The sequence below is a fragment of the Schistocerca serialis genome, chromosome 4, assembly GCF_023864345.2.
Source record: "Schistocerca serialis cubense isolate TAMUIC-IGC-003099 chromosome 4, iqSchSeri2.2, whole genome shotgun sequence".
NCBI classification, from domain to species: Eukaryota; Metazoa; Arthropoda; class Insecta; order Orthoptera; family Acrididae; genus Schistocerca; species Schistocerca serialis.
In genome coordinates this window covers 228,641,882-228,659,534 of record NC_064641.1, presented here as the reverse complement: position 1 = coordinate 228,659,534, position 17,653 = coordinate 228,641,882, and the positions used below count along the sequence as shown (strand labels likewise).

The 17,653-nt window shown below is 37.9% G+C and overlaps 1 protein-coding gene across 3 annotated transcripts in view; it reads right to left on the bottom strand.

The window, feature by feature from the left end:
* The window catches only part of LOC126473972 (uncharacterized), a 96,644-nt gene that overhangs the window by 27,043 nt on the left and 51,948 nt on the right, over positions 1 to 17,653 (bottom strand). For all 3 annotated transcript variants that reach the window (XM_050101359.1, XM_050101357.1, XM_050101358.1), the window contains exon 5: positions 6,309 to 6,451. In XM_050101359.1, the coding sequence (XP_049957316.1) occupies positions 6,309 to 6,451 (143 nt within the window). The remainder of the gene's footprint in view (positions 1 to 6,308; positions 6,452 to 17,653) is intronic.

Below are 17,653 nucleotides of genomic sequence, written 5' to 3'. Positions count from 1 at the left end.
CAACAGACAGCCTCGTTGGTCAGCCACACGCCGCGAAACCGGTAGCGTTAATGATTGATCATCCTATATAACCAATGTGTCATAATCTGGTGACTAAGTCCACCACCCTGGATTACTTTTTTCCACTGTTATTTGCAGTCCTTTATTTTGAACTCCACTAGAGAATCTATCATTCCATTACACGTTCCCTGCAGTGTAATAAATTTCTCTATTCTCTGTTTCAGATTTCAACCACCTCTCAGTTTCTAGTATGATATGAAGGGAACTGCTTTCTACAAGGGACAAGAACTGTTATCACTTTTCTGTGAATAGTTCAGCATTTACTGACAAATTTTTTATAATTGACTCTTTGGACTTTGTAACAACAACAACGCTGTACTATTGTAAATATAATAATTTTTTCTTCTGATTTTTCGATAAATTTGTGTAATCGATGTTCTGATTTCATTTCCTTTTTTTTGTTTCATGTCATTGTGTTAAGAAAACTGTAAACAAATTTCGATGTGAATATTAATGTTTATGTCAAATTTCAAGCAATATTGTAATAGAATTGAAGTGTAAGAAATGTTGAAACTGTTGTAACATGTTTACAATTGTAACTGTGCGTCTGGTCCATACATAGGCAATGTATTAGAATATGTAGAATGTAAAACCTCGGGTGAATACCCGGCTTATACGGGAGCGGTAAAAGGTGGATGGCAGGCGAGCGCGGGAAAATACACACGGGTGGCACGGTACAACGGGCTCAGCAGAAGTAGTCGGAGTTGGGCATTGGGCTGAGCAACACGTTCTGGAGCGAGGAGGCTCTCCCGGAAGACGCAGTTTCATTGAGCCTCGGATATGCCGTTCCTACGTCCATACAGCATGGTAAAATTCCATAGGTACTAAATGGAAAAGTATTGCGACGCTATGAAGAAATAAAGTGCCGATACGTCAAGAGCCATTGCTGTGGATGTATGTGTGCTCTGTGCCTCGCCATCTCGCCGCTCGCCAACCGCCGCATCGATACGAACAGGTTGAAACTTTTAGTACTGTATTTGTGTGGACCAGTGTTACTTTTGTTCCATACTGTTCAATAACAACTTAAATTTTACCAGAACTGTCCTATCATTTAATTATCCTCACAACTAACCTAGATAGGGTCCTTTCCACATGTTGTGCAATCCGAGTGTTCCGAAATGAAAAATTAAAGTTTGTGTTAATAATAATTACCTGCAGACCTAGCTATGTTAGAATGATGTTTAAAGAACTGTTTTGTTAATGAACCAATAGAGGAATAACGAAGGTCTGACAAAGTTGGAAGATAACTTTGATATTGATCTAGTAATGAAGTTTAATTATTTCGAGACAGATATAATAGTATTTAAATGAGCAGGAAATAAGATAAAAAGAGTAGTGACTCATATATTGGAAATCTTGAGCACATAATGATTTCAGTAATCAAATTTTTTAATACAGTGATCATAACAGTTTCAGGGTCCCCGCCCCCCTTTTTATTCATTTGAATTCTGAAGTGTTCCAAACTGATTTGACCAGCAAAGCTAAAGTCAATATAAAAACCAAAATTTATCAGTGTTTTATCTTTATTAAAATTGACATTTTGTTTGTGGCTCGAAATTGCTATTTCTAGGGTAACCTATGCCCGATTTTAATCAGATCAATAGACAGTACGAAGTTTTGTAGTAAACATTATAGTGTAGTGTTATGTATTTATGGTTTTTCCCTATCAGTACAGAAAGTGAAACTATCAGTTCAATAGATTTTCTAGTTCTAAAATTTACCATATTATGCAGTGTTACTACTTGTTGCTTTGCACGAATATCTGCCAACTTGTACAGAGAAGAAACTCAGTTAATGCCTAATTAGGCTGGCAACCGTATTATTAACAAATTGGTAGCATCTGCTGTGTTGCTTTTTGTCCGTCCTGACGTGTAGTTGCATTTCGGACTTGCTTGACGTATCATTGTTATTACAGAATGGGTGTAAGTCTGATTTGCCTCCATTCAGGTACACGCGGTCAATATCTATACAAAAATCCTTTCTCATAAGGTGAAGCCCGTCAACTTACCATAGTACAGGCTTTAATGAGTATTGTGTACCACGCGTGCGCGTTACAACTTGATATCTAATCTGCTGAAATAGTTGCTTAAATGATGCTGGTTTCTCTACTGGACATGACAAATTTTTGCCTAATCAAAAAAACTTACTCTGAATTCCACATATTCTCTGACTAGTGACTGTTTCAAGTGAACAGGGCACATCTAACCTAGGCAGGGCAACATAACAAGTTTCCACTGCATAGCATAAGCCAAGGAATCTTCATCCAAGCTTGTGACACATGACGAGGTCTCTGGTTAAGAACCTGCACTCGGCTCCACACCAGAGTGCCACGATCAGACCTCAGAATGATGCTTAAAATCAAAAGCCATGTAGAGACATCACTAGGTGAGGCTAGCTATCTTCAAAACAACTGCAGTTTACAAATGTAAGCCTCTCAGAAAACAAGTGACAAACAGTTTATGCTGACTTGATTGACAATCCGCAGCTACTCACAATCTAGGATTGCCTATTCCCCCTCACAGAAAATTTCCACTAGGAAGCACACCGAAAGTGCATTTGTATAGTTTTCCTCCTGTGACTCTATTTCCCAAAGAAGGGCCATCACACTCTTAACACTGGAACTGCACACAACTACCGTATTTACTCAAATCTAAGCAGCACTCGAATCTAAGCCGCACCCGAAAAATGAGACTCGAAATAAAGGAAAAAAAAATTTCCCGAATCTAAGCCGCACCTGAAATTTGAGACTCGAAATTCATGGGGAGAGAAATGTTTTAGGCCGCACCTCCAAATCGAAACAAAGTTCGTCCATTGTAATATGAGACAATTTAGGTCGAATGAACGACGATACAGCTACAGTAGTTTGGTTCGAGTCGTAATCTTAGCAGTTAAGCTTTACCAGGTAGCCATTGCTATGCGTCAGGTGCTCCGTCCTTATTTATACGGGTACCCTTCCTTTTTCACGTGCTTCGTCTGGTTTGAATCGATTGCTTATTTTGCTTTGATCTGATAAGTGCTGTTTTCTTTGTTATAGGTGTTTACGTCACTCTAAGCTGAAAATGCATTACTGTACTGTGTCATGCATTGTTCGTCACATTCTGATAGTGCATGTTTACGACCTGTCATCGCTCGCGGCATGGCTTGCTTTTGTACGCGCTACCGCCGCCTACAATTAAAAAAAAAAAAAAAAAAAAAAAAAAAAAAAAAAAAAAAAAAAAAAAAAAGGAGAGGAATCGTCTCATTAGTGAAACAATGGCAAGAGACTGCTATTTGTTGTTACTTACACTGCTGCTTTCTTTCATAATGATCAACAAGAACCAAATAATAGACTGCATATGATAGAACATGTTCTGAATGAGAGTTAGGCGAAAATTTTTCTCCGTTTGAAAATCTTTGCGGCCGCTTCTTTAGTACATCAAATTCTGTACAGAAATTAGAGTCATCTTAGATTTAAAAATCTAGTCAGTTGCCGTGCTTCATTTCTGACTGTATCACTATTAGGCATAAGAATAATACGAATATAAACATGACACGATACGTATATTCTTCCGCGTTTGCTGTTGTCTCACTCTAGTTTCGTAGTTTATTAGGCAGACAGGATTTAAATGAGATAGCAGCAAACACGAAAGAATACATGGCAAAATGTTTATATTCGTATTATTCTTATGGTGAAGAGAATACTGCATGTGAGACACATTTCATCAGGTTCCTATTAGCAACCATCTCTTCTCACAGGTAGGAAAAAAATTCAGAACGTAGAGTTGGCCACACTGACAAACATCCCAAACAATCTTGCCAGTCAGTTTTTCGTAGTACATTGAAATTCTGCTACATTCGAAGATGAACAGTACGGAATTTGTATTTACTTTGTTGGATAATGTATGAAAATGCAGTGGTCGAAACTCGGGGCGGAGAAAAAAAGCTAGTCTTCCACCTTTTTTTAAAAAATTTATTTACTGATGCAGAGGTTTTGGCGCCAGTATTTATCTTTGTGCCTACAAAGCATGCCTGTGTAGCGCTACATATATTCGACGGCAGAAGTCAGTTGTGGCGGCACCTACCAACATTTTTCAGAACTTCCGCTTGCTTTGCACTTGATTCTAAGCCGCAGGCGATTTTTTGGATTACAAAAACCGGAAAAAAGTGCGGCTTAGATTCGAGTAAATACGGTAAAAGCTCCTCCTTTAGCCTCTATGGGTTCCCTGAGTATGACCAGGGAGTGACTGCTGAACAAGCAATGGGGTGAAGGGCCACTGGTTGCGTCTCATGATTAGTGGGAGGCAATGCCTTAAAACTGCTTAGTTATGAGACTAGCCTTCTCACCATTAGCTACATACAACATTCCTTGTGAAACAGCTCCACATCAGGACACATCCTGCCAGCCACCATCAGGTGACAGATGGGGATCCTCTGTGGATCAGAATTGGCAAAAGGAATAGCTGGCAAGCTCTGCAGAGTCCTTGCAATGGGAGACCCCATGCCACTTGCCACCAAAGTAATCTGCAGTAGCCTGTAAGGATACCATGATCAGGATCCTTGCCAGTGAACTATCTAGTAGCAGGTGCTATCTGGTGAGCCTTAGCTTCTAGAATGTTCTGTAATTTCCTGGTAGACAGGGCACTGTCATGTCACATTGACAATGTACTTCAGTAGCGAGCTCACGAAGGCAGTAGAGAGGGGCAGACTCATTCGAGTGAACACTTATGGAAAGAGAAGAGGGTCAGAAATATGTAGAATTAAGATAAAAGTGATTAATAGTGGAATGAGTAGAGTATTTCATTGAAACAGGAATGTCGAGTTGTCTGTGGTTTTTTTTACGGATGAACGATTCTTGGACTTTGTCACGTTAATCAAAGTGAATGGGTGCAACAAAGTTATGCATATTTTTTATTGTCTGTAAGTTGAATAAACTATGTTAAAGAGCATCAACTTTTATTTCCGATGAACATTGTATCTTTTACAATCAATTTTGTTGTACATGACAACAATCACATCCAGCACGGTTAGGCCGCAGTTCAGTTTTCTATGTGATCAAGGCTGACGTAAGTCTATCTCCCTATAATCCAAGAGCCAACCATTAGGATCACAGTGAGACTGTTGGAAATTACAGGGTGAGAGCTTACAGGCCATATGAAGTCAATCAACAGTGACCAATGCAGCTTCAGCTGTTTGTGAATGGCAGTCACCTCCTTCATCACAATCCTGCTTTGGGCACAATCCACAGACATATCTATATGTGAACACACTTCTTTCAACAAGTCAGAAATAAACAGAGGAATTAATTTCAAGCCTAGGTTGTGCTCGCATAAAAACGAAAGCAAGAGCAATGCAAGGTGCTGCAAGAGCTGCTGCACCTAATGCTGATATCACAAGATCTGAGGCACCACTGTTATTTAATAGTTACTGACTCAAATTATATCAGACAATAGTAGCAATAACAGCAGCATTCATTTATACTACTATGTCAATGCACGAGAACCTGCCTCTGGTGAATAAAAGAAACACCAATGTAGAAATGCAAAAAAGTGAGATGCACGCGTGCACACACACACACACACACACACACACACACACACACACACACAAATTAATTGCTGCTTACTTCCAAATGAAAGCATGCGACCAAACTAAAAGCACAATAACAAAACTACACAGCATTGAAGCATTGAAGTTATAACACAATTCAAACACATGCTGCATATCGATGGGTCACAAAGTCATGCAGTAAAATAGTAAATAGTATGACTTGTGAGGATATAGGATCCCATACAATTCTATATGTAAGCAAGCTATCTTCAAAGCTAACAGCACAATGTCATAGAACTGAGATAAAATAGATCAAGTGTATGGGGTATCACAATAGTATACAGAGATACAGTAAGGAATAAACAAACATGCTGCAAAATTCTATGCAGTGGAGGCATTCAACTTTTCAACGGACAATAAAGAAAGGGGAGGGCAAAGAGAGGGGGGGAGGGAGTGGGACAGAGAGAGAGAGAGAGAGAGAGAGAGAGAGAGAGAGAGAGAGAGGGGGGGGGCAGGGGAGGGGGGGGGGGGATTAAAAGAAGGAAAACACATAGAAAATCGAAATCTGAAATGGTACATTAGTGAATGGAGGTAGTATGAACTGAAAAATTGGTGAAAGTACCATCAACAAAATAAACCAAATTCTTTAGTATCTGTTACAACTTTGTCAAGTGCTTCCAAAAAATCACAGCTACACAAAAATGGTCAAAACTTCTGCTTACTCTGTCAGTGGATCATATGCCTTATTCTCGGTGACAGTGGACACTGGAGTTTCATCATCAGAGTGGTACACATCATCATCCTGTAAGTCAGTGTCGTAGCAGGAAATATCAAATTCCCCTAACTTCAGCAATGCTACAGCATCCTGAAAAAGAGGGAAACAAAAAGAGATTAAACCTTTAATTTGGAATGGAAAATGAAGAAATTTATGCCAATTACAGTAACTGACAATGAGGATGACAGCATAATAATGAATAGATACAAAAAACATGACAAATAATAACATGGTGTCAGGAATAGGACCTATGTATGTTTCTGTGAAAAGCATTTTATTTTCTTGAAATGGAAAAGATTACCACACTTTCAAGAATTTCACAATGAGCCATTTCAGTACTTATTTTTACTCAGTACTACTAAGCATCTACAGCTGGATGACTTGCTAGCATAGCAGTAATAAAGTATATACACAAACCTTCCTCTTGAATTCTATCAGAATTGCTACAGTAGTTCCTGAAATTAACCTTCCATACAAACAGAAAAACAAGGGCGTTGGGATTGGGTGGAGCATTGGGGGAGGACTTTATAATATATATACATGTCTGTTCTCATGTGTTAGACCATTTTCATCAACTATGTTTATGATTACAGACAAGGGCATCACCAGGAGGGACAGCTGCCTCCCCTATAGATCCGAAGATTTTTTTTCAATTCGTACTGTTCGCCCAGTTGGTGACAAAAGTCAGACATCCTGGTCATGGCTGCCTTCATTTGAAGAACAGCTGAAAATTAATTAATTCTGTATCTGAAAAAGGACACAACTGGCAAGATGCACTGTTGAACTGTGTAGTGTGGTTTGTTCGCTTTTACTTGATTTTTGTAGCTCTAAATTACACTAATTTTGCCCATTGAATGTTGTTTGTCAAGGTGCTATAGATCTAGCACAAATGCAAGTAACGTTTCATATTTTTGAACATATGTTTCACAATATAGTAACACCTCAAAAACGTAAAAACCAAACCATTGATTGGAGTGAGGCTCGGTGTAGACAATGACCATTTGATGTGCAGCAAGCAATACGAGATTTAAGAATAATAAATTAAAAATGTGTTTAATTCAAGACTCAACAGGACATTGAAAACCATGAAGTGTATACAGTCATTACAACATCCATGTGATACACACAGACACTCTAGCCTCTATCTGTGATTGAGTGACTGAGCTCTATATATATTCAATAAAAGTTGTCATGACTCATGCAGTAGAGCATTCAACACACAGCATATCCCTCTTGCGTAGATTTTGCATTGTCACAACCGACAGGCTTTGCTCTGTTACACCGAATACCCAATAAATGGATGCACTATCTGATGCGACATTGCATTCTGAAATGCTATCGAACCATTTGTAAATAGTACCCTTCAAGTCTGTACCCGGTGAGACAAACGGCAAGTGAACAACAGGACACTGAAACCGTTAGGCAGGGCCCAGGTCTGAGGCAGGTAGTGCTCTAAATCCCTTTAAGTGGCTACTGGCGAAGAAAATGAATATTTGTTTGGGAAGAAAGACCAGAAAATGCTCTAAACCTTACCCTAACACTAAGTATTGGCAACAGACTAGCAATAAATGCTAGTGGGCCATGAGACCACACCTAGGACAGCAACAGCTTGATGGAAGTACAGAGCTGCAGACAGACGTACAGCCACACAACATGGATATCAGAAACTTTTTTGGTGAGTGACTGCTTTCAGTTTTTATATACATCTATTTATTATTACTTATTAGTGTTGATATAAACGTCAGTTTTTGTGTACTGTTAATTTGAGAAAATAGTCATTAATATTTTGAGACCATATTTATAATTTTGTTCGAAATTGGGGCTTTGATTAAGCCCTTTAAGTTGCTCACAAGCAGAGCAGCATTAAACCATCTGGAAGGAGCAGGTATAGAAAATAGGTGTGATCCCTGCTGACTTCATGTAATGATACATCTAATTCAATTTTTTGCTCTAAACAATAGTCATACGAATTCGCAGTTTCACTCTCTAACTAAGGATCGGCTATAAAAGCAGTGAATAAAAGAACAAATGGGTGAGGACTGAGAGTATCTCACAGCTCACAAACATGTCAGATGTGTCCAAAGTATACCTCTTATTATTGTGGTTAAGCCAATACCCGAATCCATGCATACAGAATGGCCAGAATCAGAGGGAACCTCTTGATTTAACAGGAACTTGCCCATTGTGCATCTACACAGTGACTTAATTTTTCTGCTGGATTGGAATTCTATATTCTACGAATACGTGAGACTGTAGAATACTTGCAATGACAACTATATGGATAGTAGGACATTGCTGCGGTGCAATACAATAGAGCTCAAATTGAAAGTAATGTGTTTTGGCACAGAACCAACACAATTTCTGTGGTAATTAAAATTAATAAAACCTAATTCTTTGTTCGAAAAATAAGTACTGTTACTAAGACATTCTAACCAATTTCTCAATGCATTTTACTTGACTTAGACCCACAGCAAAACATACTGACGATACCTGATCTCAACATTAATTAAAATTAGAGCTGCAATGTCGCACCTCACTGGTCCTCAGTAGGCCTAAATGATTGTTTTTAAGCGATTGTTTCTATTGTTTATAATAGAGGAAAACATTCCACATGGGAAAAATATATCAAAAAACAAAGATGATGTAACTTACCAACCGAAAGTGCTGGCATGTTGATAGACACACAAACAAACACAAACATACACACAAAATTCAAGCTTTCGCAACCCATGGTTGCTTCATCAGGAAAGAGGGAAGGAGAGGGAAAGACGAAAGGAAGTGGGTTTAAAGGGAGAGGGTAAGGAGTCATTCCAATCCCGGGAGCGGAAAGACTTACCTTAGGAGGAAAAAACCCACATCCTTTCGTCCATCCTTTCGTCTTTCCCTCTCCTTCCCTCTTTCTTGATGAAGCAACCATTGGTTGCAAAAGCTTTAATTTTGTGTGTATGTTTGTGTGTCTATCAACATGCCAGCGCTTTCGGTTGGTAAGTTACATCATCTTTGTATTTAGATATGTTTCTATTGTTTCTAATACAAACTTCTTCCTATCAAAAAGTGCGTAATAAATAGAGTCTTTACTATTACTGTAGATGGAAGGTTTCATTCAAGCATCTTGCTATTTATTATTAACTAGCTTTTTATTGTGACCTTCCACGCGAGTGAAGAGCTGGTGCGACCTACAATAATCAAAGCTTTGCCATGCAGGCACATTTCATTGTTCACGTAAGGAGACAATGCCCTACGGTGTGCAACTACGCACGCTTTTATGGCAAAAATGTGATAACTCAACTTCTAGGCTGTGTAGCAAGATGGAACATGTACCAAGATGAAACATGTACCAGATTATTTAGTTTTTGCATCAAGCACCTATTAACATACTAACAGACAGACAAAAAGTCTAAAGTAATTGTTTTGTTGCCTATTTCTGTTACAATGACCGCTCATTTTAAGTTTTCTTAAATATCTCCTATGTATAGACATTGCCAATTACAATTTTAGTTATACATGTAGATGACATATCATGAAAGAGAATTTGCATATTTATTGCTAACAATTCCATATTTCAACAGCTGTTTGAAAATTGTCAGTTAAGGAAATGCTTATCTTGCTTTGATGGAGTTGCTCTTGGATCAACAGCTAAGGATGCACAAATCTGAAGGCCACCCCTTTGGATGAACTAGGGTCTTCAATAATTGGGTCAACGGCGCCTTTTGTTACTATCTCACTTCATTTGCTCATATAAAAATAAATAAATAAATAAATATTAATTTTAAAAAATAGAATAAAAGAGACTTCTGAAAATTCTCATAGATTTGGAGAAAAAAACAATAATTGATTCTGATTCGGTAACCAGCATGCTTTTCAGCAACTAATCTAAAAATAACTTCTTGGCGACCTATATAATGATAAATTTAATGCTGGTATTTGCTTCTTCCCGTTTTTTCCTTTCTGAATTTCACTTGGGCTTAGTTATCAATTTATGAGTTCTGACTGGTGAATTTATTTCATTAAACTTCCTCAACATACCGGTTGCTATAATGTAGTACAACAAACTTCCTTGCAAACTTACTAAGAAAATGTATCGTCTCTATGGTAAGCAAATCAACAAATTTTATCAATAGATAAATAAAATTTCAATGCTATAGTATGTTTCTACAATAATTCTGCAGTAAGTTTAAAGAGAAAAAGGGCAGAAGACAGAAACATTGATAGTGAGAAGCCAGATAAAGATTGCAATCAGTAGGATGAAGGGATAAAGAACGAGAAAGAACTGGATTTCGCAGTCTGAGATTCTCAATCTAGGAAACTATTTCAAAAGCCTGAAAGTGATGCTCTACCTTGTAATGATTATGTGGGTGTCGTTATGTCAAAATCCAGCACTTCAAGATGTATGTTTTTCATGGAGTCAGGGGGAAAACTTTGGAAACTGTTGACTTTTCTGGTTTCCCCACAATCTGATAGTCAGATACAATTCAACAGCATCTCCAAAGTGCACAAAGTAACTAGCCTTATGTACTTTTCCTACGGTACTCAATGCCAATCCTTAATATAAATCCTTTTCTACAGATCTGGAAATGGACCCAGATGCCAATTTTGGAATGAACGACTGCAACCAAAATGACATTGGCCAATATGTCAATTGAGCGTCAATTATAACGACCAAACTGAAGAGAGAACTGCTTGATAATTGTTGGACCCTCCAGTGTCTTATGACTTTATGAAAGACGCAACGTATTTAAAACGGAAATTCAGTTATTCTCGGTTGGAGACTTACTCGCCATGGCTTGTACATTCCTGTTCAAAAAAGGAACCTCCTACAAATACTGTGTATTGTTTCCTCCAAATCCTAAATGTGTCAGGGGTGTATAGGGATCATTTCATTGTTAGCCCATTCTGTAAGTTTAAAGATGTACATGAGCGGTGCAAAAAGCACATAGAAACTCACTTCCCAAAAATTGGCTTTGGAAGCTGTTAGGGCATTTGTTGCAAGTGTGCCAGTGAATGTGCAAATCCACACACATTCTCAGAAAACATTTGAAGAAAACAGGAAAATTATTAAATCCATTATTTCTTGCATTACATTTTGTGGGACTTACAACATAGATTAGATTAGATTCAGTTTTTGTTCCATAGGCCCACCCAAAATATGAGATAATTCTCGTGGGTGTGGAACATAACATAAAAACATAAAACATTTGAATATAATACTTACTACCCTGATCATTTGTCAAGGAGAATACAATGGTGAATACAACGCGGTAAACTGCAACAGCTTATATTTACAGAATTAACACGCCGTCAGAATGAAACATTGTTGTTGTTGTTGTTGTTGTTGTTGTGGTCTTCAGTCCTGAGAGTGGTTTGATGCAGCTCTCCATGCTACTCTATTCTGTGCTAGCTTCTTCATCTCCCAGTACCTACTGCAACCTACACCCTCATGAATCTGCTTAGTGTATTCGTCTCTTGGTCTCCCTCTACGATTTTTACCATCCACACTGCCCTCCAATACTAAACTGGTGATCCCTTGATGCCTCAGAACATGTCCTACCAACCGATCCCTTCTTCTAGTCAAGTTGTGCCACAAACTTCTCTTCTCCCCAATCCTATTCAATACCTCCTCATTAGTTACGTAATCTACCCACCTAATCTTCAACATTCTTCTGTAGCACCACATTTCGAAAGCTTCTATTCTCTTCTTGTCCAAACTATTTATTGTCCATGTTTCACTTCCATACATGGCTACACTCCATACAAATACTTTCAGAAACGACTTCCTGACATTTAAATCTATACTCGATGTTAACAAATTTCTCTTCTTCAGAAATGCTTTCCTTGCCATTGCCAATCTACATTTTATATCCTCTCTACTTCAACCATCATCATCAGTTATTTTGCTCCCCAAATAGCAAAACTCCTTTACTACTTTAAGTGTCTCATTTCCTAATTTAATTCCCTTACCATCACCTGACTTAATTCGACTACATTCCATTATCCTCGTTTTGCTTTTGTTGATGTTCATCTTATATCCTCCTTTCAACACACTATCCATTCCGTTCAACTGCTCTTCCAAGTCCTTTGCTGTTTCTCACAGAATTACAATGTCATTGGCAAACCTCAAAGTTTTTATTTCTTCTCCATGGATTTTAATACCTACTCCGAATTTTTCTTTTGTTTCCTTCACTGCTTGCTCAATATATAGATTGAATAACACCGGGGAGAGGCTACAACCCTGTCTCAGACCCCTTCCCACCCACTGCTTCCCTTCCATGTCCCTCAACTCTTATAACTGCCATCTGGTTTCTGTACAAATTGTAAATAGCTTTTTGCTCCCTGTATTTTACCCCTGCCACCTTCAGAATTTGAAAGAGAGTATTCCAGTCAACATTGTCAAAAGCTTTCTCTAAGTCTACAAATGCTAGAAATGTAGGTTTGCCTTTCCTTAATCTAGCTTCTAAGATAAGTCATAGGTTCAGTATTGCCTCACGTGTTCTGATATTTCTACAGAATCCAAACTGATCTTCCCCGAGGTCGGCTTCTACTAGTTTTTCCATTCGTCTGTAAAGAATTCGCATTAGTATTTTGCAGCCGTGACTTATTAAACTGATAGTTCGGTAATTTTCACATCTGTCAACACCTGCTTTCTTTGGGATTGGAATTATTATATTCTTCTTGAAGTCTGAGGATATTTCGCCTGTCTCATACATTTGTTCACCAGATGGTAGAGTTTTGTCAGGACTGGCTCTCCCAAGGCTGTCAGTAGTTCTAATGGAAAGTTGTCTACTATTGGGGCTTTGTTTCGACTCAGGTCTTTCAGTGCTCTGTCGAACTCTTCACGCAGTATCATATCTCCCATTTCATCTTCATCTACATCCTCTTCCATTTCCAAAATATTGTCCTCAAGTACATCGCCCTTGTATAGACCCTCTATATACTCCTTCCACCTTTCTGCTTTCCCTTCTTTTCTTAGAACTGGGTTTCCATCAAAGCTCTTGATATTCATGCAAGTGGTTCTCCTTTCTCCAATGGTCTCTCTAATTTTCCTGTAGGCAGTATCTATCTTACCCCTAGTGAGATAAGGCTCTACATCCTTACATTTGTCCTCTAGCCATCCCTGCTTAGCCATTTTGCACTTCCTGTCAATCTCATTTTTGAGATGTTTGTATTCCTTTTTGGCTGCTTCATTTACTGCATTTTTATATTTTCTCCTTTCATCAACTAAATTCAATATTTCTTCTGTTACCCAGGATTTCTACTAGCCCTTGTCTTTTTACCTACTTGATCCTCTGCTGCCTTCACTATTTCATCCCTTAAAGCTACCCATTCTTCTTCTACTATATTTCTCTCCCCCATTCCTGTCAATTGTTCCCTTATGCTCTCCCTGAAACACTCTACAACCTCTGGTTCTTTCAGTTTATCCAGGTCCCATCTCCTTAAATTCCCACCTTTTCGCAGTTTCTTCAGTTTTAATCTACAGTTCATAACCAATAGATTGTGGTCAGAGTCCACATCTGCCCCTGGAAATGTCTTACAATTTAAAACCTGGTTCCTAAATCTCTATCTTACCATTATATAACCTATCTGAAACCTGTCAGTATCTCCAGGCTTCTTCGATGTACACAGTCTTCTTTTATGATTCTTGAAGCAAGTGTTAGCTATGATTAAGTTGTGCTCGGCGCAAAATTCTACCAGGCGGCTTCCTCTTTCGTTTCTTACCCCCAATCCACATTCACCTACTAAATTTCCTTCTCACCCTTTTCCTACTGACGAATTCCAGTCACCCATGACTATTAAATTTTCGTCTCCCTTCGCTATCTGAATAATTTCTTTTATTTCGTCATACATTTCTTCAATTTCTTCGTCATCTGCAGAGCTAGTTGGCATATACACTTGTACTACTGTGGTAGGCGTGGGCTTCGTATCTATCTTGGCCACAATAATGCGTTCACTATGCTGTTTGTAGTAGCTTACCCGCATTCCTATTTTCCTATTCATTATTAAAGCTACTCCTGCATTACCCCTATTTGATTTTGTGTTTATAGCCCTATAGTCACCTGATCAGAAGTCTTGTTCCTCCTGCCACCGAACTTCACTAATTCCCACTATATCTAACTTTAACCTATCCATTTCCCTTTTTAAATTTTCTAACCTACCTGCCCGATTAACACTGTTATACACTATTAATAAATTTAACATACACAAAATACCTAATCTTGAATGTTGTGACCAAGTGCTGTCAAAACTGAAATCTAACAGACATTTTTACTTAAGCTGGCTTAACAGTCTCTGTTAAGATATTCATCTATAGAGTAGAAGGAGCTGCCTATCAAAAAGTCTTTCAAACTCTGTTTGAACCGTGGTTCATCTGAAACAAAGTGTTTGGTGGTTGCTGGCAATTTATTAAAAATGTGTGTTTCTGAATATTGGACCCTTTTTTGGACCACGGTAAGTGATTTTAGGTCTTTATGTAGATTGTTCTTATTCCTAGTATTGAAGCTATGTATTGAACTAGTGGTTGGAAATAGAGATGTATTACTTGCAACAAATTTCATTAAGGAATAAATATACTGAGAAGCAGTGACTAGAATACAAAATTTCCTTGAACAGGTTTCTACATGATGTTCTTGAATTTAAACCACAAATGATTCTTATCATATGATTTTGCACCCTAAAAACTTTTGCTCGGTTTGATGAGTTGCCCCAGAATATGATCCCACATGACACAATAGAATGAAAGTAAGCAACATATGTTGGTTTTTTTATATTTATATCTCCTACATCTGACATCATTATCACTGCAAATACAGACTTGTTTAGGTACTTAAGCAATTCTGTGATATGCCCTTCCCAACTGAATTTATTATCAAGTTGTAATCCCAGAAATTTAACACTGTCAACCTCTTCGATCTGCATGTCTTCATGTGTTATACACATGCTGGAAGAAAATCTCTTGCAGTTTCTGAACTGCATATAGTGGATCTTCTCAAAGTTTAGTGACAGTGACTTACCTTTAAATCAGTTACTAATGTTGGTGAAAATTTGATTAGCAGCTGTTTCTAAATCTGTACTTGACTTGCTACTTATTGCAATGTTTGTATCACCTGCCAACAAAACAAACTTAGCATCTGGCAATGTAACAGATGAGAGGTCATTAATGTACACAAGAAAAAGCAATGGACCCGAGATGGAACCCTGAGGAACGCCACATGTAATTAATTCCCAGTCAGATGAAGACTGACTGTTTACTGCACAGGTATGTCACAATGACACCCTTTGTTTCCTGTTAGATAGATAAGACTCAAACCATTTCACAGCATTGCCAGTGACACTATAATATTCTAATTTACTCAAGAGAATGCTGTGGTTCACACAATCAAAGGCTTTTGACAGGTCACAGAAAATGCCAGTAGCCTCTAATTTATTATCTAATGAATTAAGTACATTCTCACTGTAAGTGTAAATAGCTTTCTCTATATCAGAACCCTTAAGAAGTCCACACTGTGACTTGGACGATACATTATTTGCAGTCGGATGCTTAAGGAGACACTTGAAGACAACCTTTTCAAATATTTTTGAGAAAGCCGGCAAAAGTGAAATTGATCAATGGTTTGATGGTATCTCTTTATCCCCCTTCTTGTAAAGAGGCTTAACTTCAGCATATTTTAGCCAGTCTGGAAATGTTCCACTGCTCTTAGAGGTAAGTACTATGGTGAAGGAGTTATTGAAGGGTTATATAAGGAACAGACTGAAGCAGGAGACATAGTTCTGAAATACCATATTGAGAACAGGGAAAAAAATTCAAGCTATCGATCAGTCCATATCCAAAATGAAATTATCGGAATATGTGGGGATGTTCTAGGCTAATATTAAAGTGAATGTGAAAAAAGGCTGAATTGTTCAGTATATTACAATATGAAACAGCTGATATTTCTGGAAGCCAACAGTTATCTATTGGTGTTCGGTATTTCAATGAAGAATCAAACAAAGTTGAAGAAATGTTTTTGACTTTGTCAAGCTGAAAGCTCTAGATGCTAAATCCATTGCACAGATCATCGACAAATTTGTGTCAAAAGTAAATCTTGACCCGTCAAAATGTGTTGGTTTGGGATTTGATGACTGTTCAACAATGGCCAGTAAACACACAGCGGTTCAAGCAATCTTATGCAAAAAATATGCGAAAGCTTTATTCTTTCACTGCTCTTCGTACAAACTTAATCTAGTGATCAATGATCTCAACAAATTTCCTGGTATTTGGAAGGGAACCATCAAAGACATTATTAATTTTTTTCATGAATCAGTGCCCAGGAGGAAGCTTATATCCAATATTTCATTGTTGTGTGAAACAAGATGGAGTGAAAAGCACAAAAACATCAGACTTTCAAGGAGTATTTTCCTACTATAACAGAAGCCTTAGAAATCTTATCAAGTGAAGGAAACAGTTTGACCTGAAAATACGCTTTTCAGTGCCATGCGGTTGCTTCTGGCTTACCGTTTATTGTTAGCATAATTTTAATTGCCAAATATTCTGCTTTGATGGAAACTGTGGTTCATATCCTGCAGTCCATAACTTTAGACACAGTCAAGGCCTCGCAACACACAAAATTAATTTTACAGTTGCTGAAAATTCACTGTGACAATGCAGAAAAAGTAACAGACAAGATTTTGAAAGAAGCTATGGGCACTGCAGAAAAAATCGGTCTTGAAAACATAAAACCAATGCCACGCATTGCTGGAAGTCAGCAACATCAAAGCAACCCTCCTGCAAAAAATTGATTGGAGTTTTGGAGAAGGTCATTTATAATACCTTATTTGCACTCCATTATTACCTCTCTCGAAGTGCGTTTTGCTAATGAAAACACTCCATAATTCACTTTACCAAAATTACATCCAACACAAATTAAAACCATATCAGTTGATGAAATTATAGGAGCCTGTGAAACCTTTGCCCAATTTTATGATTTGTCAAACATTAGAAGTGAAACTGGAAAAAAACATGGTGGAATACACAGAACCAAGAGGAGCTAACTATTTGTGATATAATTATAGAAACGAAAAACTTCTTTCCAGAAACATAAACAGCTTTGAAAATTTTGATTACTCTCCCTTGTACAACATGCACTGCCGAACAGTCTATTAGCAGTTTAAAACGAATGAAAACTTGGTTGAGAAGCATGATGGTAGAAAGTCATCTCAATGGCCCAGCAATGATGGGCATCTGCAGAATATTAATTTTTGACAATAAAGAAGTTTTCATTGACAAAATGTAGCAGAAATTTACAAAAAGTCTGTGAAGAT